Raw genomic sequence first — 22171 nt, forward strand, 5'->3', positions numbered from 1 at the left:
GTAATAGGTCTGGGTGTTGTCATCATCATTATCATCATCATCATCATCATCACCACGCCGGCAAATAACGGGCCCTCCCTTAATTGCTAAGTCAGGGGTGATGATGAGGGGGGATAGGGGGGTATTTACAGCCTCTCTCTCTCTCTCTCTCTCTCTCTCTCTCTCTCATATAGACCACCTCCAGACGAAAAAGATTTGTTTTATTAAAGGGATTAATGGTGTCTTCGTTCCTTCTCCACTCTGAAAAGTCTCTCTCGTCTTAAGAAAAAGAAAGAAAAAAGTCTCCGGTTTCAAGAGATATCTAAATGATGATGATGATAATGATGACGGTAGCGGTGGTGGTGGTGGTGATGGTGGTGGTGGTGGTTGGTGATGATGGTGGTGATAGTGGTGATGATGATGGTGGTGGTGGTGGTGGTGATGATGATGATGATGGTGGTGTGGTGGTGGTAGTGGTGATGGTGGTGGTGGTGGTGATGATGGTGTGGTGATGGTAGTGGTAGTGATGATTAATTTTCCTTTCATGGTTTGTTTCTCAATATGGGTATCAATTTTTACCAGCGTTCTTTGTACTCTCTTGTTTTTCTTTATTTGTAGTAGAGAGAGAGAGAGAGAGAGAGAGAGAGACGAGGGAGCTAGACAGATGGAAAGAGGAGGAGGAGGAAAGCTTGAGGGAAAGGTGGGAGGAGGGGAAGGGGAGGGCGCCCTAGGGTAAAAAAAAAGAAAGAAAAAAAAGCCACATACAGGAGTCAGGGTCGGGCAAGGACGCGGCTCTCTCTTTCTCTCTCTCTCTCTCTCTCTCAAGGGGCTAATGGGTAAAGCAAACATCTTGGGAATACCTAACATCTTACATAACTGACTACCACACTGAGAGGAGCACAGGGCCGCATTCTCGTGTGGTTAGGAAGCTTACTAACACCTCATCCTTACCGATTTATTTCTGGCTCTGCTCCGTAACTGTTTCTTGTGTGTTATTCTCGTATGGTTAGGAACCTTACTAACACCTCTTCTTTACCGATTTATTTGCTTCTACTCCATTACTATATGCCTATGTGTTACTCATGCAATCTATACCGATATTAAAAAGATCTCAAAAGGAAAGAATGGATATTAATATGTAACCTGGAAAATAAATCGCTAAGGAAGAGGTGCTAGGGAGACTATGGGTTTGAGTTATGACCGATGCATCTCTACCTTGGACTGACGTTGCTAAGGTTTATTTATTATATTTATTTTTATTTATTGAGTTATTTTTTCATGAGGGAACTAGATAACTTGAATAATTTGAATACTTTTGTCGTGATTGCGTGAAATTTGGCAAGTCTAAGTTATTTGGCGGAAATAAGTCTCCTTGGTTACTAGTCAGATTTATCCATCAATCCGACTACTTCTGGCCATTCACAGATCTAAAAGGTTTCTTCCTTATTTTCCCACTGTACTTAGTCCTTTCTCTCTCTCTCTCTCTCTCTCTCTCTCTCTCTCTCTCTCTTACCCTGACCTCTACAGTACAGTACTTTGCTCCTCACTTCTGGTCCTAGTTCTCTTTCACCTTGCTTTGCCCTGCCTTGCCCTGCCGTGCATTAAGCTGCCCTGCCATTCACTGTCTTGCCGAACGATGTCCTTCCTTGCATTATTCTTCCGTAATCTGCCTTGCTCTACCTTGCCCTGATTTGCCTTACCTGACACAACTATACTTACTCCTATCCTACCATACCCTAATTTACCCTACCTTGCCCAGCCCTACCCTACCCTACCCTACCCTACCCTACCTTACCTTGCCTTGTCCTGCCCTGCCTTACCCTACCCAATAGTACCCTACCGTTTCTTGCCCTGCCCTGCCCTGCCCTGCCCTGTCACCCTCTCCTTGTACCCGTCTTGCGCTGTCATGTCCTGTCATTTCTCCAGGCTTGTCATATCCCCCCCCCTTCTCTCTCTCTCTCTCTCTCTTTCTCTCTCTCTCTCTCCTGTCGTGTCGTGGTATCATGTTGCATTATCTTATTAGAGGGTGATGTAGGGTTCAGGAGAGAGAGAGAGAGAGAGAGAGAGAGAGAGAGAGAGAGAGAGAGAGAGAACAACTAGACGGCAATGACCTTTTCAGTTACTCAGTCACGATCAGTTTCTTTAATCACTTTCTCAACTTTAATGACTAATATCAGCTTCTCACTCGCTTTCTAATTATTTATACTACTACTGCTACCACCGCCAGTATTACTACTACCACTACTACTAGTATTACAATTACTACTACAAAAACTACTACTGTTACTACTGCTACCACCACCACCACCTATATTACTACTACTACTGCTACTACTTCTACAACTACTGCTACTACCTCTGCTACTACTACTACTACTACCTGTGCTACTACTACTACTACCTATGATACTACTACTACTCTCTCTCTCTCTCACGGTCAAATAGGCCTCACCATTTTAACCCTTTCATTCCAATGATGTAATTTATTTTTATTCTCCCTATCTCCAGACGATTTTCTTTAGCTTTAGAGAGACTTCTTGTTGTGAAGGGGTAAATGATGAACGATATCTAACCCCTCCATTTTGAAAAAAGTCTCTCCTAAACTGAATAAAATCGTCTGGAAGGAGGAACTAGAAAGTGAAAAGATTTGGTCATCGTTCCTCATGGGTTTGGTCGCCTTTCGGAAATCGTCACCTTATTTCCAGTTTCTTTCGTCATTTTTCTGGTATTTAGGTTGGGGAATAGATATGAAAATGTGTAAGGTTTTGAGAGAGAGAGAGAGAGAGAGAGAGAGAGGAGCTGGAAAGTTAGGACACTAGTTTATAAGTTTAGGGCATTTTTCTCATTCCACAACTTGCATGGTAGAAGAAGCTGCATAATACTTTTTCCTAAGCGATTTATTTTGTCTATTGTACCTTACTGTCCTCTTGTATGACCTAAAGCCTTCTATTATCACCATACTCTGCATAAACAACGTATAATAGGATATTAACCAGCTATATCCAAAAGTAAGTCGTTAAGGGAGAGGTGATAGGGTGTCTTCTTCACTGATTAGAGTACCAGCTTCAGTCTCTTGCTGTGTACTGAGACTGCACCGTTTTATTGTAGAAAGGTTTTGCATTGGGGATGATATGTTCTTGTACATTGTTAAGTAACACATCCCCTTTCACCAGATGCAGCGATTTAACACTTCAGTCCGATTCCGTATTAGTTATGTTTAATATTACCACCTCCAGACTGCAGTATTCATTTTAGGAAGGATCTCTGATTCTGACATGGTTAATGGAGGCTGTACGTGCCACTCTTGTTTGAAAAGTCTCTCCACGGCTAAATATATCACAAGGACTACGGAGGAAGTAAGAATAAAATATAAAATACACCTTCGGATTGAAGGAGTTAATTTAACGTGCAGATAAAGTACCATTCAATGAAAGTGCACTCAAATCTTGAGCGTACTGGCGCTCGTGTCTGAATTGGGGGTTGCAAGAAAGCAACATCATCACAATTTCAACCTTCATTTCTAGCTGAATATGCGGTAAGGGTAGGATCAGAAACGATTAAGGAGAAGACATAAAAATGGGAGAACTATCAGCAGCATGGCTAATTAAATAAGCCACTTAGTCATTCATAATCAAACCTTCAGAAATTCAGAATCGCTACATCTCTCAAACGTAAACATGAACTCATGATTTAAATTTGGCGGACTTTTTCTTACGCTAATGCTAAAAATAAATATGAGAGAAACTGGGGTCTGTACTTAAAAATGAGTACAATCATTGGACAGTTTACAGGATAAGTAGAAGCATACGCGATTCAGATTATGTTATCAACCAATAACATTTGTAAAGGAGTAGATGCACACCGGACGAGAAGCATAAGCAAACATTGCATTTTATTTCTTTGTTAAGCTGGCTATGATAATATCTAGTGCTATAGTTAACAATAAACCTAAAATGATTAATATCTTATGCATTCACACTGAATTATGAGAAAAAAATACAGAATCTAATTACATACGCATCATGACCATCACTTTTCATCTTTCAGACCCTCACCCCACGGCCCACGCCACGTCAGCAACCTTTGAATCTTCATGGGGGGGAGGTTGCGCGTGTTGTGTTCCCTGGATTTCATCTCTCAAGCAGTTTAGGAGACACCTGTGGCATCCCTGACTGATAAACACCCGAGACAGCATTGGAGCATCAGTGTACCTGGAGTTATGTTAGCAGGAGATCAAGATGGAGGAGGAAAATAAGTCAAGTCACGCAGCCAACAGTTTGGAGAACGCCACCTGGGAAGAAGTAAGTACTAGTTTGAACACAACCTTTGCATTTTGTTTTTCACCTGACGGAACTGGGTCTTTTCCATAAATTGAATACTGAATCGGGGTTTCAAGAAATTCAGATAGTCTTAGTTACAAGGGAATATTGAGCTTCCTTGGTTGCTACCGGTAGTCAGATCTCCCTTGCAAGCCTACAACACTCGGCCATCTTCAGAACAGCAAGGCATCTTTGTCAGGGGAAAACAACTGAACTGTATTTGTTATAGGTTTGGCATCATCGTCGTAATCATTATTATTATCGTTATTAATTATTACATTATTAATTATATTGGGAACTTAAATGCATCAGGGCGGATTTTTTTTTTTTCTGCAATGGTTTTTTGAAATTATTAAGGAATTATTCCAGAACCTGGTTTGTTATTTCTGATGATGCCATTGAAGGATAACCTCACCATGTATTGTTAATTTTTTATTTTTATTTGATCTGCTATTGCAGTTGAAGTATAGCCTAGGCTTAGAGTGTAAAGTTTTTCCTTTGAGAATATTTTTAATTTGTTATTCAATCTGAAATAATATGCCTGTAAAGTTAATGCGTTTTTGGAAGGCAAGGGTTAAGATTCCTCGTCACTTTTCGTTTTTTATAATTGTTTGATATGTTTACTTTTGAAATGAATGAAACTACAGTCTTGTTCTTAAGTAAGGATACACATGTGTTGTTTATTGTCCACTGCTGGTTGGATGTAGAACTATTTCACGTATTACCTGGTCCATTTATTTTTGCGCTAGATGGTAAGTGGACAAGTTCCGTATTGCAATAGCAGTTTGGATTACAATAGACAATACGACCACAAGTGTTTACCTTTAGTGCTTACGTTTAGTGATAGTCAAGAAGCATAGGAGTCAGTGTTCTTAAAAGGTGCCTCTTCTCTTTTTAAGTCTCAACATTCTTGTTATACGAGTTTTTAAAAGCTTTCACACTCCGGCTTGTGACTACTTCATCGGGGAGATTATTCTAAAGGTTCACATCTCTTGCATTAAAAAATTTTGTCCTCCGTTTGATTCTGTGCCTGAGTTTAGTTAGCTTCAGTCTGAGTCCTCCTGTGTTCAGTTGGTTGTCTCTTGGTGCAGGTTGTAGAAAGTATCCATCTTTAACCGCATCAGTACCGTGGGGTACCTTGTATGTCTGGATCATGTCGCTACATATCCTCCTTTCCTCCAGTGTGGTGAGGCCAAAATGGGCCAGCCTTTCCCCGTAGGACAGTTCGGATAACTCCGGGACTAGTTTAGTGACTCTCCGTTGTACTTGTTACAGCTAGTGTCTCGACAGGTGTAAGGTGGCCATGCTTGGATACTGTATTCCAGCCGGGGTCTGATCAGAGATTTGTACAAGGGGAGAGAGATCTCTGCGTCCGGGAATATGTATGTTTTTTAAAGTCCCACCATGGAGTTTTTGCTGGCTGTTGCCTTGGCAACTTGTACTGTTGGCTTCAGGTTGGGGGTAACATATACAGCTAGGTTCTCCTCCACTGTGGTGGTTAGTGGAGTGTCACCCATATGGTACTGGTACTTTGGATTTCCCCTCCCCAGATGCATGACCTTACACTTCCTGTTGAAATTCAGAAGCCATTTTCTGCCCCACTTCCGTAGTCTGATGTCCTCTTGAAGAATCTCTCTATCTGCCGGGTTTCTGATTTTCCTGAACTGCTTGGCATCGTCAGCGAAGAGTCCATAAGGTCATTCATAAACACTTGGAAGAGTATCGGCCCGAGCACACTCCCTTGAGGTGCTCTACTCCAAACCTTAGCCACTCTGAATGTGAGTCCTTGATGACAACACATTGGATCCTCCTGCTCAGAAAGTTCTCAGTCCAGACTAAGATATCACCAGAGATTGCCACTGCCCTTAGCTTTTTGAGTAAGTGAAAGTGGGGGACAGTGTCAAAGGCTTTCCTGCAGTCAGTGTCCACCAACCCCATCATCAAATGCATCCTCTAGCTCTTCAAAGAACTCCAGTAACTGTGTCAGACAAGATCTCCCTGTTCTGAAACCATGTTGGGAATTACTAAGAAGTTTGTTATTTTCTAAGTGGTCAACTGTTTTCTGTTTTAGCATTTTTTCCATAACCTTACATGGAACAGAAGTTATGCTTACTGGCCAGTAGTTGAGAGGGTTTGACTTATTTCCCTTCTTGAAAATTGGGGTGACATTCGCCTTTTTCCAATCCTCCGGTATTCTGTCGGTGAGGGTTGTCCTAAACAACAACCAGAGGGGGAAAGTCAGCGTGGATGCACATTCCTTCAACACTCAGGTGAACGCCATCTGGTCCAGGTGCGGAGTTTTTCGAAGACCTTCTGGTAGTTTTCCTACATCGTCCACAGTGAACTCACATCGACTTAACTCTTCGTCTTGGAATTGGTGCTGTGCGCTTGGAATAGGGATGTCTGTCTTCTTGGGAAAAACCTTCTGGAACTCCATGTTCAGTAACTCGCATGCCTCTTGGGTGGAATTTGTTACTTGAACGGAACTGACTACATTTCAATTTTTTCTTATAGCAAACTTATGATAAAAATTAGTTAAGGTTAGGTTTAGAAAGTAACAGCCTTCAGAATGTCGGTCTGAATTGAAGCCATGGTTAGATCGAATGGATGGTTGGTTAGTTTAGGTCCGGAACTATTCTCATGGTAGGTCAGGCCATGAGATAAACAATTTTCGTCAGATTTTAGCCAGACTTGGTGGAATGGTTGAGGGTAATCCTGTGGTGAAATCTATCGTTTTTTAGAACAACAGGTCAAAGGTTTTGGTCACAGAAAAAGATGAACTCCGACATTTTTGTTTACCCCTTCTGAGATTAGGATGTCTGTCTATAAGAGAAATAGGTTGACATAAAACTTAGCACTGTATGTTTTAAGCCTCCTGGCCCTACATAGACGCTATACTCAATACGAACTTGGCCTAAAATTGCCATAATGCCATCCAGAATGCAGAATTGTAACTATAAATTAGTACTAGAATATAATGCTAGCCATAAAGAGTCGCTATGGAGAAGATACAGTATCATAGTATTGATTTATGCTGCCCTGAGCTCCAGTGGCCTATACTGCAAAGGGGAAAAAACCTGGGTCAAGTTAAGGTGAAAAGAGGATAGCAATGGTTAGGGTAACTAGAGGATAGCAATGGATTTTTCATGTAGCTTACAACTGGTACATCATTGTTTTGTTAGCTCGGTCTGATGGACATAATCTTCCTTCGTGCGTCACAGGCGAGGAACTTTTGACATTTGTTCAGAAAAAAAAAAAAAGAGTCGAACTTTGTTACACACACACACACACACACACACACACACACACACACACACACACACACACACACACAGATAAATCGTTGAATCATAAACATCATAATATCGCCTCTTTCCCACCCATCTGCAGGTAAATTACATCATCACCCCGCCTTTTCCCAGCTGTACTGCAAGTGGGTTGAGTTACACCGTCATTAAAAAAAAAAGAAATGTATTCAGAAGTTAACATCAACAGTTTTGGCCCGATATGGATTCACTGTAGCTACTGTGAAATCAGGGGAAGTCATAGCTGTATTTATTTAAAGTATAAAATTCCATGCATACAGATTGCGACGGTCTCTCTCTCTCTCTCTCTCTCTCTCTCTCCCCTAAAACTTTCTCATTTCTCCTCATACCTTATCGCAGTTTTTATTTTTTCTCCTTATGACGCCTCCCCCCTCTCTATATATCCGTCATCAATTGGTGCTTACAATTTCTTTTTCTTTTTTTTTCATGGTTGATGGGGGACGGATACATTATGGCTATTCATAAATTTGTTAGGCAAGTACTGTACGTTAGCTGTTTTGTTATACGGAGGCTCTTTTTTTTTTTTTTTTTTCCTAGCTACCGAAGTGACCAACGTTATGTAATAGGATAGTGATTTTTTTTTTTTTTTAATGTTTTGTTTTTCACTACAGGGTAACTTTTTCTTATAGTGTACTTTTCACCCTTCTCCCTCTTCCTCCTCCTCCTTAAATTGATTTCCTTATACTTTTTTTGCCGTCAGTGGTTGTGTGTACTTTCTCTCCTTTGCCCTGGCATGTAGCTATCCCTTGCCCTCTGTCGCCCTCTACACTGGTCTCAACTGCGCCACAAGACCGGTCAGACCCGTGTGTGTGTGTGTGTGTGTGTGTGTGTGTGTGTGTGTGTGTGTGTGTGTGTGCGCGCGTGTGTGCGCGCGCGCGCGTAAGCAAAATCACAAGAGACTCATGCCTGGCTAAGACTGATCAGATTTACGGAACCTTGATTATCATCTGGTTGTGGTCCCGTTCCCTCAGATGAAAAGAAACCTCCGAGCTATAGCGTTTTATTCCAGCTAACGCCAGACGATTTTATTCAGTTGAGGAGGGAAGGAACATAAGTGTCAGTATTGTCGCCATAACCCTACTCAGTGATTAACTCCAGTATTATGTTCATCAAAACCAGACGAATTTGCTCAGCTGAGAGTGAGTCATAGGACCCCGAGTGGGTTAAGATGGAGGAAAATCAGAGGAGGGAAATAAACTCGTAAAATGAGTCAAAATATGAAGTTTAAGGGTTTGACTAGGTGAAAGTAATGTGAGAGTTGATTGGGAGGAGGAGAAGGAGACCGGGAACGAGGTAAGATGGGAGAGCTGGTTACGTAAGGGAAGCTAGTGGTGTTTCGCTGGAAGAGGGGTCGTTACTGAGTAGGGACAGAAAAGCTTGGAGGTACTGTTGTCGAGATCGCTCCTTATGGGATGGAGGGAGAGAGAGAGAGAGAGAATGATTATGGACGGAGAGAAAAACACGAAGAACGTTGCTTATACAGGTATTTAACACCTGTCCGATGACGTCATTTATATTTTATTTATTTAACTGTCCAGATTTTTTAAGGGAGACTTTTAGAATTGGGACGGGGGAAGGGGGGTTATAGAAAGCCTTCATTAACCACAAGTAAACAATTTCTTTAACTCGAATAAAATTGGTCTGAAGGTGGCAAAAATGTCAAATATGTCACCAGGTTGAAGGAGTTGATTTAATTGTGTTCATGAATTGCTTAGTTTTGGTTAGGCCAACTAACAAGTCCATTTTAAACAAACGTGATATTATTGCGGAAAAATGAATTAGAAAAGAAGTTGATGGAGTAGCGAGCTCGTTATTTGAGATTATGGACGTTTGGGAAAAATATTTGGTACAGGGAAGGTAAGCTTCTCTCTCTCTCTCTCTCTCTCTCTCTCTCTCACACACACACACACACACACACACACACACACACACACACACACACACACACACACACACACACACACACACACACACACACGGGAGAGAGAGGGGGGAGGCAAGAACAATGGAGGCATATATACATCAGAGGGCAGTTACCCTAATTACATATGCATAGACTGGGTTTACATAGGTTACACTGCAGGGTAGTTAACGGTAGATGCAGGTTAACAACGTAAACTTCATGGGTACCGGCATGGTTGTACCAGTGGATATATTTTAATGGTACTGTATATGTTTTCTCTGCAAAAGAAGAACGTTCTTAGAATTAAATGTGCTTAATCTTTTTTCAGTTTTCCCTAGTGAGCTCTCTCTCTCTCTCTCTCTCTCTCTCTCTCTCTCTCTCTCTCTCTCTCTCTCTCTCTCTCCGCCAGCTACTTAGAATAAAAGGATACTGTATCCTCTATATGTGACTGCTCCGGCCGTTGCTGATAACCAGCAAAAGATTTTTTCTTTTTAAGCTTGAGATAAACAGGAATATATATGTATACTTGTTCAAATTTATATTGTCGCTCAGGTGGCTACCGAACACTTCGGAGAGAGAGGGGGGGAGAGAGATTGTGATAATACTTAACTGTTATGGACTTTATTTTCCGAAATGGTTAGGATCCTTTATAAATAAGATTTGTGAAATGGTTAGGATCCTTTATAAATACGAGTGTTGGATTGTATTGTTAGTGTGGTAACCTTGACTTTTTATAGCACAAATTTCTCCCCTCCTCCCCTAACATTGACTTCTTCCCGCCCCCCTCTGCTCATTAGGCTAGACTTTTACTCAGGTGTGGAGATCTAGAAGTTAAGCTTGTTAGTTAGAGGCTAGGATACTCTCGTTTTTTTCACCTTTACTTTCATTCATCCTTAGCCAGTTCAGTTCAGATTAGGGAGTTAAGCTTGTTAATTCAGAGGATAGGACTGACTCTCTCTCTCTCTCTCTCTCTCTCTCTCTCTCTCTCTCATTAACGCACTTCGTTCGTTCCTCCTTCCAGTTCACTTGTTCAGCTCGAGTAGCCTGTTAATTCAGAGTATAAGATGCGCTCTCACCCCCCACACATTTTCACATTAACTTCACTTTCATTTGTCCTGTCAGCCAAGTCAGGTGTGCAGATCAGGGAGTTGGGGTCTGTTAGTTTGTGGGACAGGACAGTTGTGTACTCTTCGCAATTAACTTTTTATTTTCATTCATTGTCTGTGTTAGTTCAATTCGTTATCTCCTCGTGCAAAATGTCAACCTTGACGAGTTTGTCTTAGAAGTAGCAAGCAAGAAAAATAGCTATATATAAAAACGTACCAACGTATTACAGTCTTGTATTTGGTTAGTAGTAACTCTTCTGTTTGATACGATCATATTGGTCACGTTTGTCAAGAAATCAGTGAATTTTTTACTGGTACACGGTAACGATTTTACCAGTTTTATTGTTATTACAGTAACTACTGTTACTGTTGTTATTATTTGTTTTTATTATTATTATTCGCCAGATTATGAATGAGAAGATTTTGGTCGTTATTGTTAACTCAGTCGATCAGTTTATCATCTTCATCAACTAAACTACAGTCGCAGCATACAGGTATAACGTTGCCGGTGCTGATGGGCAGATATACAGAATATAATTATAGAGTAACAGGTTTATTTATACAAAATATACAACACTAACACAATAATCCAGTATTGTGCGTGTAATTTATAATAAAAGGTGATAGTGAAGTACATAGAACGATTGAAACTATCGAAAATAAAAATGTACTGAGTAACAAGTGCTAATGTCAGATGGTTGACATAGCTGATGGTTATGAAGAGCTGATGATGATTGAAGTTTATTGTTTGGTTAATGATAATGGTGGTAGGTACAGTTTTAGATGTGATGTATGGAATTGTCGAATGCTGATGTAATGATGGTAGTTATGATTACGATGATAACTTTGTGAAGATGCCGGTGATTTTGGTGATGTGATTGCAGCTTGATAGTAAATGATAACTGAAACATAATTGACAGTGATAAGTTGACAGGTAACTTTTAGTGGTATGGTGATTCAGTGAGGATGTTGGTGATCTCTGAGGCTAGTAATGAACACTGGAAAATGAAAAAAAAAAAAAAAATGATCGCAGAGCATACCAGTAATGGAAAGGTGTATGACAGTGATATGGTGTGATGTGACAAAACAGCTGACTAGAAAAATAAACATTTATAAATAGTTGTGAACATCAAGGGGGCTATTTACACAGTAACAATTCTACAAACATACATACACTCACACCTGCACTTAAATATCATAAATAACAACTAAAGCCTCTTTACAGTTGGCAAGAGTCTCTACGAAATTGTTTACACAGGAAATATATTCATGTATACCGCAAGTAAGACCAATATTCTTTGACCATAGGTAAATGTAGTGAAAGGTTAGCTATTCTTTCAAGTTTCATTATCAGATATATGGCTATCTGAATTAAAGAGCAGTAAGTCTTACTTTTTTGGGAGGTAAGCTAAAGCAATTTTTTTTTTTTTAATAGCCTACCTGATGATTTTCTTAAGAACAGTCTGATTCTTGTCGAAACCTCTTTACGACTCATAGCTCTTGCAGTGTGACAGTCTTGACTACTCTTATTTCAGTGACTTCATGTACTTCATGTAAGAGCTGTGTTGGCAAGATTACTGAGTAGGGAAAAGCGTATCACACAGGGCGAAGTAACATATTATTGGGGCAGTCACGTTTGTTCACCTACCCTCATCTTTCATGGAGACTCCTCATTGGCAGTCTTTGTCTTAGGCGGGAGTTGAAATGAGGTAGCCTGTATATTAGGCAGAAGAGCATCTCGGACTGAGCTGAGCTCACATTGCATGGTCAGCATGCAGGCTTAGAATTTGTAGATCATTTGGCTCACTTCTTGTTTCAGACAAGAAATTGATGCGATCCATGCAGAATTGCACTTCATTGTATGAGATATTGTATAGGTTTCATGTGAATCCAGTGCTGTAAGCCATGGCCATTTACTGCCCCATCACCATGGCAACCAGCTCTTTCATTTCACTGTCTGGGAAGTTAGGGATGGCACGTCTGGTCCGTGGCAGTGCATGGCTGCTGGCAGGGAGTACACGGTGTACTGTTGGTTGAACACGGCTCTCGGACATTATGGGTTCAAAGTCAGCACTTGGCTTGATGCGATGAACTACTGGCTGAACACGGCTCTCGGTCATCATGGGTTCGAAGTCAGCACTTGGCTTGATACCAGCAGGAGGGACCCAGACGGCATGAGGGTGACTGCTCCCTGTGAGAATGGGTCTAGGGGTGGCAGCTCTACCGGACGTGGTGGTGGTAAATCTGGCCGGCGCAGGCACCCTGACGGCGTATGGGTGAGGGTCATTGGTGGCCTTCAGGGGGCGAGTCAAACGGGGATAGTCTTCAACCTCATTTGCAAGTTCATAGTCTGTTGAAGAAGAGATTGATTATTAGAAGGGGATTTCTGGCACTGTTATTCAGGTCTAACATAATTCTCTGCCAGTCTTTAATATTTCTTAGTTCTTTCGTTTAAAGTCTGCTGGACATTAGATTGGGCGTTCGATGGGGATTACTGGTATACACTACGCTCTTATTCTTATGTTGAATATTTGCTGCAGCAGTTAACACACATGGCTATGAGCCTTGTGCTTAGCCTTGCATTAGAAGGGAACTACTGGTACCATACTGTCCTACTGAAACTTAAACCATTACAGTTTCAGGTCAGGCAATACAGTAGATACCTTAGATATTGTGTGTATGCATGTGATTTACCATATCTGCCATAGCACGTCAAATATTTCTCTTACCATCTCTTAGCTGCAGACCATAAAGAGATAAGCAAAGACTACAGTATTAGCTTACAACAGTTAGAGGAATCTGTACTGCACTACCGTTGTATCGGAGTAGCAGTGCTAGATACAATAATTGTAATACCTGCCACTTTTTAGTTGATGCTTAGCTGTCAGTGTGCATGTTATACCTCAACTCACATTTTTCACTAGCACTTTAAAATGCTTTTATCACTGACACTTAGAAACATCAGCTGCTAACCACAACTAGCACAACTGCCAATAGGAGCAGCTATCAAGCAAAATAAGTGACCTAAGAAACACAAATAACGAAACACAAGCACTGTCAGCGAAGAACACCACAACCACCAGTAACGACAAAAACACACCCATCAACCCAAAACACTTCAGTAACTAAACACAACAGTACCACCACAACTGTCAAACGTAAAACAGTGCAAAAACCAGCCACAACCAGAGATACTGCAACTTCTAACAAAATAACACCAGCCAGTTAGCCTATTACAAAATACGATTCAAAACATGCTTATGTTACTCGAGCAAATATCTGACTACCAGTACCCTATTTTACTAGCCCTCCTATGGTCAGAACACTTAAACACTCACCCATCTCGCTAGAAGCAGAGTCGTCAGGGTTGAAATTTTTGTAGTTAGGCAGCTTAAAGTCTCCCTTCATGACCTTCTCCCAGATGAGTCCCCTGGAGTTTCGGTGGTAGGGATCCATTTCATCCAGAGTGTGATCTTCCGCGTTTACAAGGTTGGACAGTCCGTAGAGAGTTAGCACTTTTTGGCAGTCTGTAAAAAAAAGAAGAGAAGAGGTTAGGGATGTATTCTTTCACTAACATTTTCTTGTAGTCTTAACAAAGGGGAGAAAAAGTTTTTTTTTCTTTGGCTTAACATTTTCTGGGGATTTGTAATGAAAGTTAAGCTACTGAGGTGTTTCCAAATTTCTGCTAATTTGACATTTTGTCATTAAAGGAGAGAAAAGGTTATTGGCATTTCTCCTACTCTTGAATTCTTTTCACTGGAGCTACAGATTGACAAAAAAAGTTTTAAGATGACTTTTTAAGTACATATGCTTTATTCAACCAGGACACAAAATTGGGCAGGTAACCTGCGTCTGCCACTGAGCTAATTGAAATAGGGAATACATTCAAGTGAACCGCTGCCCATGCTAAATCAACACCTGGCAGAGTCTAGGCAAGACAAGAGAATAAGTTATTGCATTTGCCTCAGGATGTTATTTTAAAGTTGATGTACAGTACTTTCTTTAGGTACAACATTGGAACAGCATTTTCGACGTGCATTCTCTGAGTAACGGTACGTAATTGAGTTTGCAGGTTTTATAACATTAAGGTTAACATGCAATTTATATCAGTACATATTTGCCCCTGGGAAGACAGTCCAGCTAACAAGTATGCTCCCAATAAAAACTAAAGGCCGAACAAACTTAAATTTCATCTGAGGAAGGAAATGTACCGGTGTTAATCCATAGTCAATTCGTAGAATGACTTTCATTTCAGCCAGGAAGAAACATGTGATAAAGAACTGAATACAAGGAGAATATACAAGAAAATGGTAGGAAATGAGCCGAGCTAAATAGACGTGGAAGAATAATGAACAGGCATGCTTGGAAGAGAGATTAAGGAATATAGCTACCGATTTGTGTGGAAGGGGAAAGTACACTAATGTTAGTACTTTGTAACGCTTGTACGTTAATATTAGTACTGTACTCTGTAGCCTGTTTGTTTCAGCAGCTCTTATGTATTCATCATAATAGAGCGACTACGGCTGTTTAATGGGTGGTCCTGTTATGTAAGGAACAATGAAACCCAGTTGAATTATTCCTGACGCATTCTTGGAGTGGTCATAACTGTTGCATAACTAGAGGAACAATGAAAGATGAATTATTAGAGACCATTTCTTCCAAGTCGAAAGACTGCGTACGGTAACAGGAAAATGAAGGGTATAATGAGTTTGTTCTGTTTACACGACAAAGATCCGTAACGCCATTAAGCTCGGTAGGTGGCCAAGTTTAGTCGGGTTGGAGAGCTGATTTGATTAGTAACCAAGGAGACTCAGTTCTTCCTCAGAACTAAGTCTTATAAGTTTTCAAGTTGTTTGTGTGGCTCAGTTCCGTCAGATGAAAAACTGTAGTGATTACATCGAAAAATATAAGCAGCAATGGAGGGTAGTCATTTCTTGACCTTTTCTAAGAAGGGTAGCGTGGGCAGATCACATAATTCATGGTTAATTAATGGCTGGCAAACTGAGGCATCAGTTGTTTAGTCCACATGAAGGGAGGGGATACGTCAGCAGTAATCAATTGGTCCTTTCAGCAGTAATCTATAGGCTCTTGAGCCACTAGGGGAGAATGGATTTATATTGGCAGAGAAAAACAGGTCTCGACTATTGCTTTAACTCCTGCAGTCAGGGTGTATTTATTTATTTTTTTTTGGTATTCTTGCTGCCTGTAGATTAATGTATTCAGATGTAGATTAATGTGTTCAGCTGTTGATTACTGTATTCAGCTTTTGTACTGAAAGGCTCGTGGAGGCTGTATCTTAACTCGGAAGTTTTTCAGTTCTCTCAAAAAGTAATGTAATAAACTAAAAGCAATAATCAAAAGAAAACGTCATCGGATTGAAATGCTTAGCCTGAGCTTAACAAGGGTGGTATTAAAACTTGGATGAATAGAACTTTACTCCTACTCAGATATCCGTTTCAGACTTAATTTGCCCTATCAGGTTCAGACTTTTTATGTACTGTCAGAATTGAACCAAAAGATATCCTGTAGCATTAGCCTCCGCAGAAGCCTTAGACAATGAGCGGAAAAGTAACAGTGACAAGACTTGCAGCTTTAATGTCAGAGGTAGAACAGTTACCTTGAACTACATGTACTAGTGTTTGGTAATGAAGTGTGAAGGTGGAGGATGGAGATCTTGCTTAAAATGGCAAGAGGAAATTGTAATTGAAAGATGAGGTTACTTTGGACACAGTTTAACAGCTACAGGAATACAAAAAGGCAAGGGAGTGAAAGGGGATGATATAAGCAGAGAGAGAGAGAGAGAGAGAGAGATAATGGAGGAGGGAGGAGTCCGCATACTCCAAGGTCAGCACCGTTGGAAACTCCCTCCACCCCTCCCTCCCTCTAACGTTGGGTATTCCCGATGGAGCGTGGAAGGAGGGAGGAAGGTAGGGAGGGGAGGGAGAGGGAGAGATGGAGGGAGGGGGGAGAAGGTCACAGGTAGGAAGGTCGAGAAAGGCCCACGAGGGTTAGAGAGAGCGAGAGAGAGGAGGGAGGGAGGGAGGGAGTGGGAAGATTAGAAGGGAAGGAGGAGGGGAGGGATGAGTTTGGAAATTCCCAAGCCAGTCTGCGTGTGGAATTTTGCCTGTCTGTTCGCCTGCCTGTCCGTCCATCTGACTTTCTATAAGGCTGTCCATCACACACACACACACACACACACACACACACATTTTCCAAACCTGTTTTTCAATCCGTTCTGAACGCCGGCGGTCTGTCTGTCTGTCCGTCTCAAGGCTGATAATGCCGGTTCCCTGTCAGTTTTAGATGTTAATGTTTACTTTTAATATTGGTTACGCTAACATTGTATTTATCGCTTTATTATAAGTTTGTATAATAAACCTTTTACTAAGATGATAACGTTACCTTTGTTTATATAAGTTACACAGTAATTTCTGTGTATTGTATACTGTTGTAGTAGGATATGTTTTATCCATCTTTGTCCCTTAAGTTAATATTTAAATTGCCTAAATACCAATACTTTGTCCAGTTATTTTTTATCCTTACTTTTTAGGTTTCCAGTCTCCTTTACTTTCTTATAACCTTGAGTCGGTTAATACCACCACTCTTCGTTGTAAATAATTCCGTTGACATCGGTAAATCTCTCTCTCTCTCTCTCATTAACCGGAATTATGTTTTTTATGAGTAAGCAGATTCACTCGAAAGATGAAAGCCGGCGGGACGTCAGGCAGACAGACAAGGAAGCCTAGTTAGCCCTCCTCCCTCCCGTAAAAAAAAAGAAAAAAAAAAGAAAAAGAATAAAATGACTGACGTTAGGCTATTTAGAGGGGCGAAATGGGTAGACGCATCAGAAAGGTAGTTTATTAGGGTAGATTGAAGTGCTAATGGAGGGCTTTAGCAGTAGTAAAAGACCAAGAATGAGGCTGAGAATTTTGACAGTTATGAGGCTTTGGGTGAATTATGGGGATTATAAAACTATAATGCTTTGAGAGGAAGGAATGCTGAAATGTGAAGAAGGTAAAAGGGTGGTGAGGAGGAAGAAAGTGTGATGACTAAGGAAGGAGAATTAAATGAAAAGACGGTTGATAAAGAAAAAAATCTGACTACAAGGACAGGAAGAAAACTATTATGAGGTTAAGGAGTGTAAAGCTTGAGAAAAGCACTGGTCATGGAAAAGACTAAAAGGGCAAGAAACTTATCGATTATTCAAAAGCGAACGTGACAAGAGAAACTGTAGTGACGAATAAAAAAAAAATAACTACAGCACTTGCAAGAAGAAAATGTCAAGTAAAAAGCACGGTAGCACTTGAAGAAAATGTATAATGAAATCCACAACAACCCTTTAAAGGAAGAAAATGTGGCCAGAACACGACAGTAACAACATGTAGAATAATTGTACCGGTAATGACACAAAATAGCGGTCTAAACCACAGTGTACAGTAATGCGGCAGATGTACTCACCCGGTATGTTGGAGTCTGCGCAGTACTGATCGACTAAGTGTAGAAAAACGTACATGAGGCGGCCCAGCTGTGGAGGAGAGAGAGGGATGTTAGGCTTGGGATCCGTTAAGCGGCCGGTTAAAGTGTCGGTATTAAAATAGGCTTTTGAATAAGGTCCTTTTTAAGAACTACCGTATCAAATGGGTTTTTAGAATTTAACTGATTGGGCTTTGAACGACGGGCTTTAGAGTTACCGTATCAAACGTGGTTTTAGAAAATACTGATTGGGCTTTGAATGGTGGGCTTTAAAAGTACCATATAAGTTTAATTTATTTTTAAGAATAACTGATTGGGTCTTTTAAGTATCTATAGGCAGCGTTACTGAAATAGGTATCGGAAATACTGATGTTAAGTAGATATCACAATTCATTAGGTTTTTGAACTGCAGACATAAGTACTGAAACAGGCCTTAGAAAACAGATTAACATCAGAATTAATGATGAGACTTTTGAAGTGTTAATTGGACTGCTGAAATCTGAACTGGACTTGTGAACTATTGATAGAAATACTGACCATTTGACTAGGTATTTGAAGTACTACTGTAGTTATGGAATTATATAAGTGTGAGACAGTTGAACTATTAACAAGAACTTCTTCAATTTTCAAGCCATTAAGATGTTGATTTGGCTTTGAAACTAAGGAGTAAACTTGATATTGTTGACTTTGCAATTGAAAGTGTTGGCTGTGCTTTTAAATTGTTGGCAAGGCTTTTAAATGGTTGACCAGGCTATTAACGTGATGAGTATGCTTTAAGTTGTTGACTATCCTTTTAAACTTTTGGTTGGTTTTAGACTTGGGTTATTTTTAGGTGCTGACTGTGCTGTTACACTGCTAAGTAGATGCTTAACCTGTTGACTAGGAATTTAAACTGCGTGTGCCTGGACTTAGCAGTGCTTGCTGTTATCAAGCGTGTAGACAGTGATTAATACAGTAAGCATATTTTGACAACTTTTTATGTGTGATTGGCATTTTATCCCAATAATTTGTAAGCATTTTTAAGCCAACTAGCTATATCTTTTTTCACTCATTCTGATTCATTGTCAGTAAGAGATGTTGAATCTGACAGTTTTCAAGCTTGCAACCTGTTCATGTATCATGGCAACTCGAATTCTTCTCGCTCCTTCTGGCACCTTGCCAAAAATCTTTCTAACAACTTTACCTCATCATCCTTCCCTCCTCTTTTCTACTCTGATGGTTCTGTAGCTGTTTCTTCTACTGATAAAGCAGATCTCTTCGCACAGACTTTCTCCTCCAATTCCACCTTAGACGATTCCGGTGCTGTTCCTCCATCACTTCCCCCCTCTGACTTCCTCATGGCTGACATTAAAATTTCTTCAGTTGATGTATTTTCTGCCATTACTGGCCTCAGTACTAACAAGGCATATGGGCCTGATGGAGTCCCTCCTGTTGTTCTCAAAAACTGTGCTTCTGTGCTTACACCCTGCCTAGGCAAACTATTTCGCCTTTGTCTGTCAACTTGTACCTTTCCTTCTTGCTGGAAGTTTGCTCTCATTCAGCCAGTCCCAAAGAAGGGTGACCACTCCCAACCCTCCAACTATCGTCCAATTGCTTTAACGTCCTGTATTTCAAAAGTTTTCGAGTCAATTCTTAATAAAAAAATTTTAAGGCATCTTTCCTATCACAACCTTCTTTCCGATCGTCAGTATGGGTTCCGTCAGGGACGCTCCACTGGCGATCTTCTCACCTACCTTTCAGACTCCTGGTCATCCTCCTTTCGGGACTTTGGCGAAAGCTTTGCCATTGCACTTGACATCTCAAAGGCTTTCGATCGAGTCTGGCATAAATCTTTAATTTCCAAACTGCCCTCCTACGGTTTCTATCCTTCTATCTGTGCCTTCATCGCTAGCTTCCTTTCTGGTCGTTCTATAGCCGCTGTCGTAGACGGCCATCGTTCTTCTCCTAGATCTATCAACAGTGGTGTTCCTCAGGGCTCTGTCCTATCACCAACTCTCTTCCTTTTATTCATCAATGATCTTCTAAGCTGTACATCTAACCCTATCCACTCATACGCTGATGACTCCACCCTTCATCTTTCCATTCGGTTCCCGCAACGCCCATCTCAACAGTTACTTCAAGAAACAAGGGATGAGGCTATGGCACACCTAATGTCTGACTTGGCTCATGTCTCTGACTGGGGTAAAAATAATATGGTTGTCTTTAATGCATCTAAGACTCAGTTCTTACACCTATCAACCCGACAAAATCTTCCACAGGTATACCCACTAATGTTTAATAATATTCAGATTAATCCTGCATCATCCTTGAACATGCTTGGGGTTTCATTTACTCGGGACTTATCTTGGAAAGATCATATTACATCTCTTGTAAAATCTGCTTCCAAGAGATTGGGTGTGCTAAGCCGACTCCGCTCTTTCTTTACCCCTGCACAATTGTTGACTCTATACAGGGGTTTGATCCGCCCCTGTGTGGAGTACAACTCTCATGTGTGGGGAGGCTCCCCACATACAGCTCTTCTCAATAGGGTGGAGTCAAAGGCTTTTCGTCTCATTAACTCTCCTCCTCTTACTGACTCCCTTCAACCTCTGTCTCTTCGCCGCACTGTTGCATCTTTATCTCTTTTCTATCGCTACTTTAATGGTCACTGCTCCTCTGAACTGTCTGCTTGCATTCCTCCACCTCTACGACGGGCGCGTAGCACCCGTCTGGCAGCAAACTCTCATCCCTTTTCTGTCCAACTCTCTAATGCAAGAGTTAACCGTTACTCCCAGTCTTTCATTTATGCAACAGGTCAGCTCTGGAACTGTCTCCCTCTGTCTGTATTTCCTCCTGCCTATGATCTCCAGTCTTTCAAACGTAGTGTGTCCAGGCATCTCAAAATGATCGGATCTTGAATTTGGCTCTCTATTGTATTTTGTTTTTCTCTTGGAGGGAACTGTTACTGCGGGCTCATGGCCTTTGGTTCCTTCTTCCTCGCATAAAAAAAAAAAAAAAAAAAAAAAAAATGTGGATCATTTTAAAAGATGTCTTGAAGTATTACCAAGCAAATTAGCTCCTGCAGAACATAAGCAACATTGGATGAATTATGGCAATATTTAAGATATTAATTGTCATTTAAAACAGATTTTACTCGTAGTTAAATCGACAACCACAGCATCATGCTACCGTATTGGATTGACTCGCTCCAGAGCGATTGATACCTGACAATTTTACAACTTCGGAGCTCTTCAATCTGTTTACTTTGGTTTTGCTTACCTTTTCCTGCCGGGTGAGGAGCTCCCAGATTGGTATAGCTGCTCCCGATGCGGCAGCCACCATTGCCACCATAACCATATACCTCAGGGCCATCATCTTGCTTGACGGGGTGCAAGGCGGAGGTCAAGGAGAGTTGGAGATTGAAGTCACGTAGAGTTGGGGGATGAGTGTGATATTACGTTGAGTAGAGTTGGGGGATGAGTTTGATGTTACTTTGAGTTTGAGGTTGAAGTTAGGTAGCCTGAGGCCTGAGATCAGAGTCACGTCGAGTTGGAGGCTGGGGTTAAGGAGAGTTTGCGGTGTGAAGTAGTTTTGAGGTTGAGGTCACGGAACGTTGGAGGTTGAAGTGACGTGGAGTTCAGGTGTGGTGGCGATGATGATGATGTCACGGAGAGTTAGCGTGACTGAAGATGAGCCGGGATGCACCTCACACACCGGAAATGCGATTGAGTGAGTGTTGCGTTGCAGGAGACTTGGTAAATGGAGCGGGTAACGGAGCGATGCGTCGCTCTCCTCAGGCTCGTAGCGCGAAACTGTGTCTAGGAATCCGCATCGGCGCCTTTTTATACCTTCTCACCCACGGACAGCTCGGTGGTGCCACGTCCTCTGCGGCCTTGTGTAAATAACTAAAAAACTCATCATATAATTTTAAAATATCGGAATGCACATGTTTTCCATAATAAGTAAATGGTATGTGTGTTTCAAAGAAGAGGGTATGTATCCCGTGGGTATATTTGGTTTCTGGAGATCTTTGAGATTTGGCTTCTCGTGTGGGTTTGGAGGAAGGTGGGCTGGAAGGGAGGTGTG

General features: G+C 41.2%; 1 protein-coding gene across 1 annotated transcript; it reads right to left on the reverse strand.

Moving 5' to 3' along the window:
• Positions 1 to 12437: 12437 nt before the first annotated feature.
• On the reverse strand, positions 12438 to 21504 carry Reg-5 (Rhythmically expressed gene 5). The gene is made up of 4 exons (XM_080281591.1): positions 21365 to 21504; positions 18092 to 18158; positions 13972 to 14160; positions 12438 to 12983 (listed from the first exon to the last, which is right to left on the reverse strand). Exons 1-4 carry the CDS (start codon positions 21458 to 21460, stop codon positions 12547 to 12549), a joined length of 789 nt encoding a protein of 262 aa, XP_080137717.1. The 5' UTR covers positions 21461 to 21504; the 3' UTR covers positions 12438 to 12546.
• Between the last annotated feature and the right edge of the window lie 667 nt (positions 21505 to 22171).

The sequence above is a fragment of the Coenobita brevimanus genome, chromosome 90 (assembly GCF_032717465.1).
Source record: "Coenobita brevimanus isolate Jiangsu-jjx chromosome 90, ASM3271746v2, whole genome shotgun sequence".
NCBI classification, from domain to species: domain Eukaryota; kingdom Metazoa; phylum Arthropoda; class Malacostraca; order Decapoda; family Coenobitidae; genus Coenobita; species Coenobita brevimanus.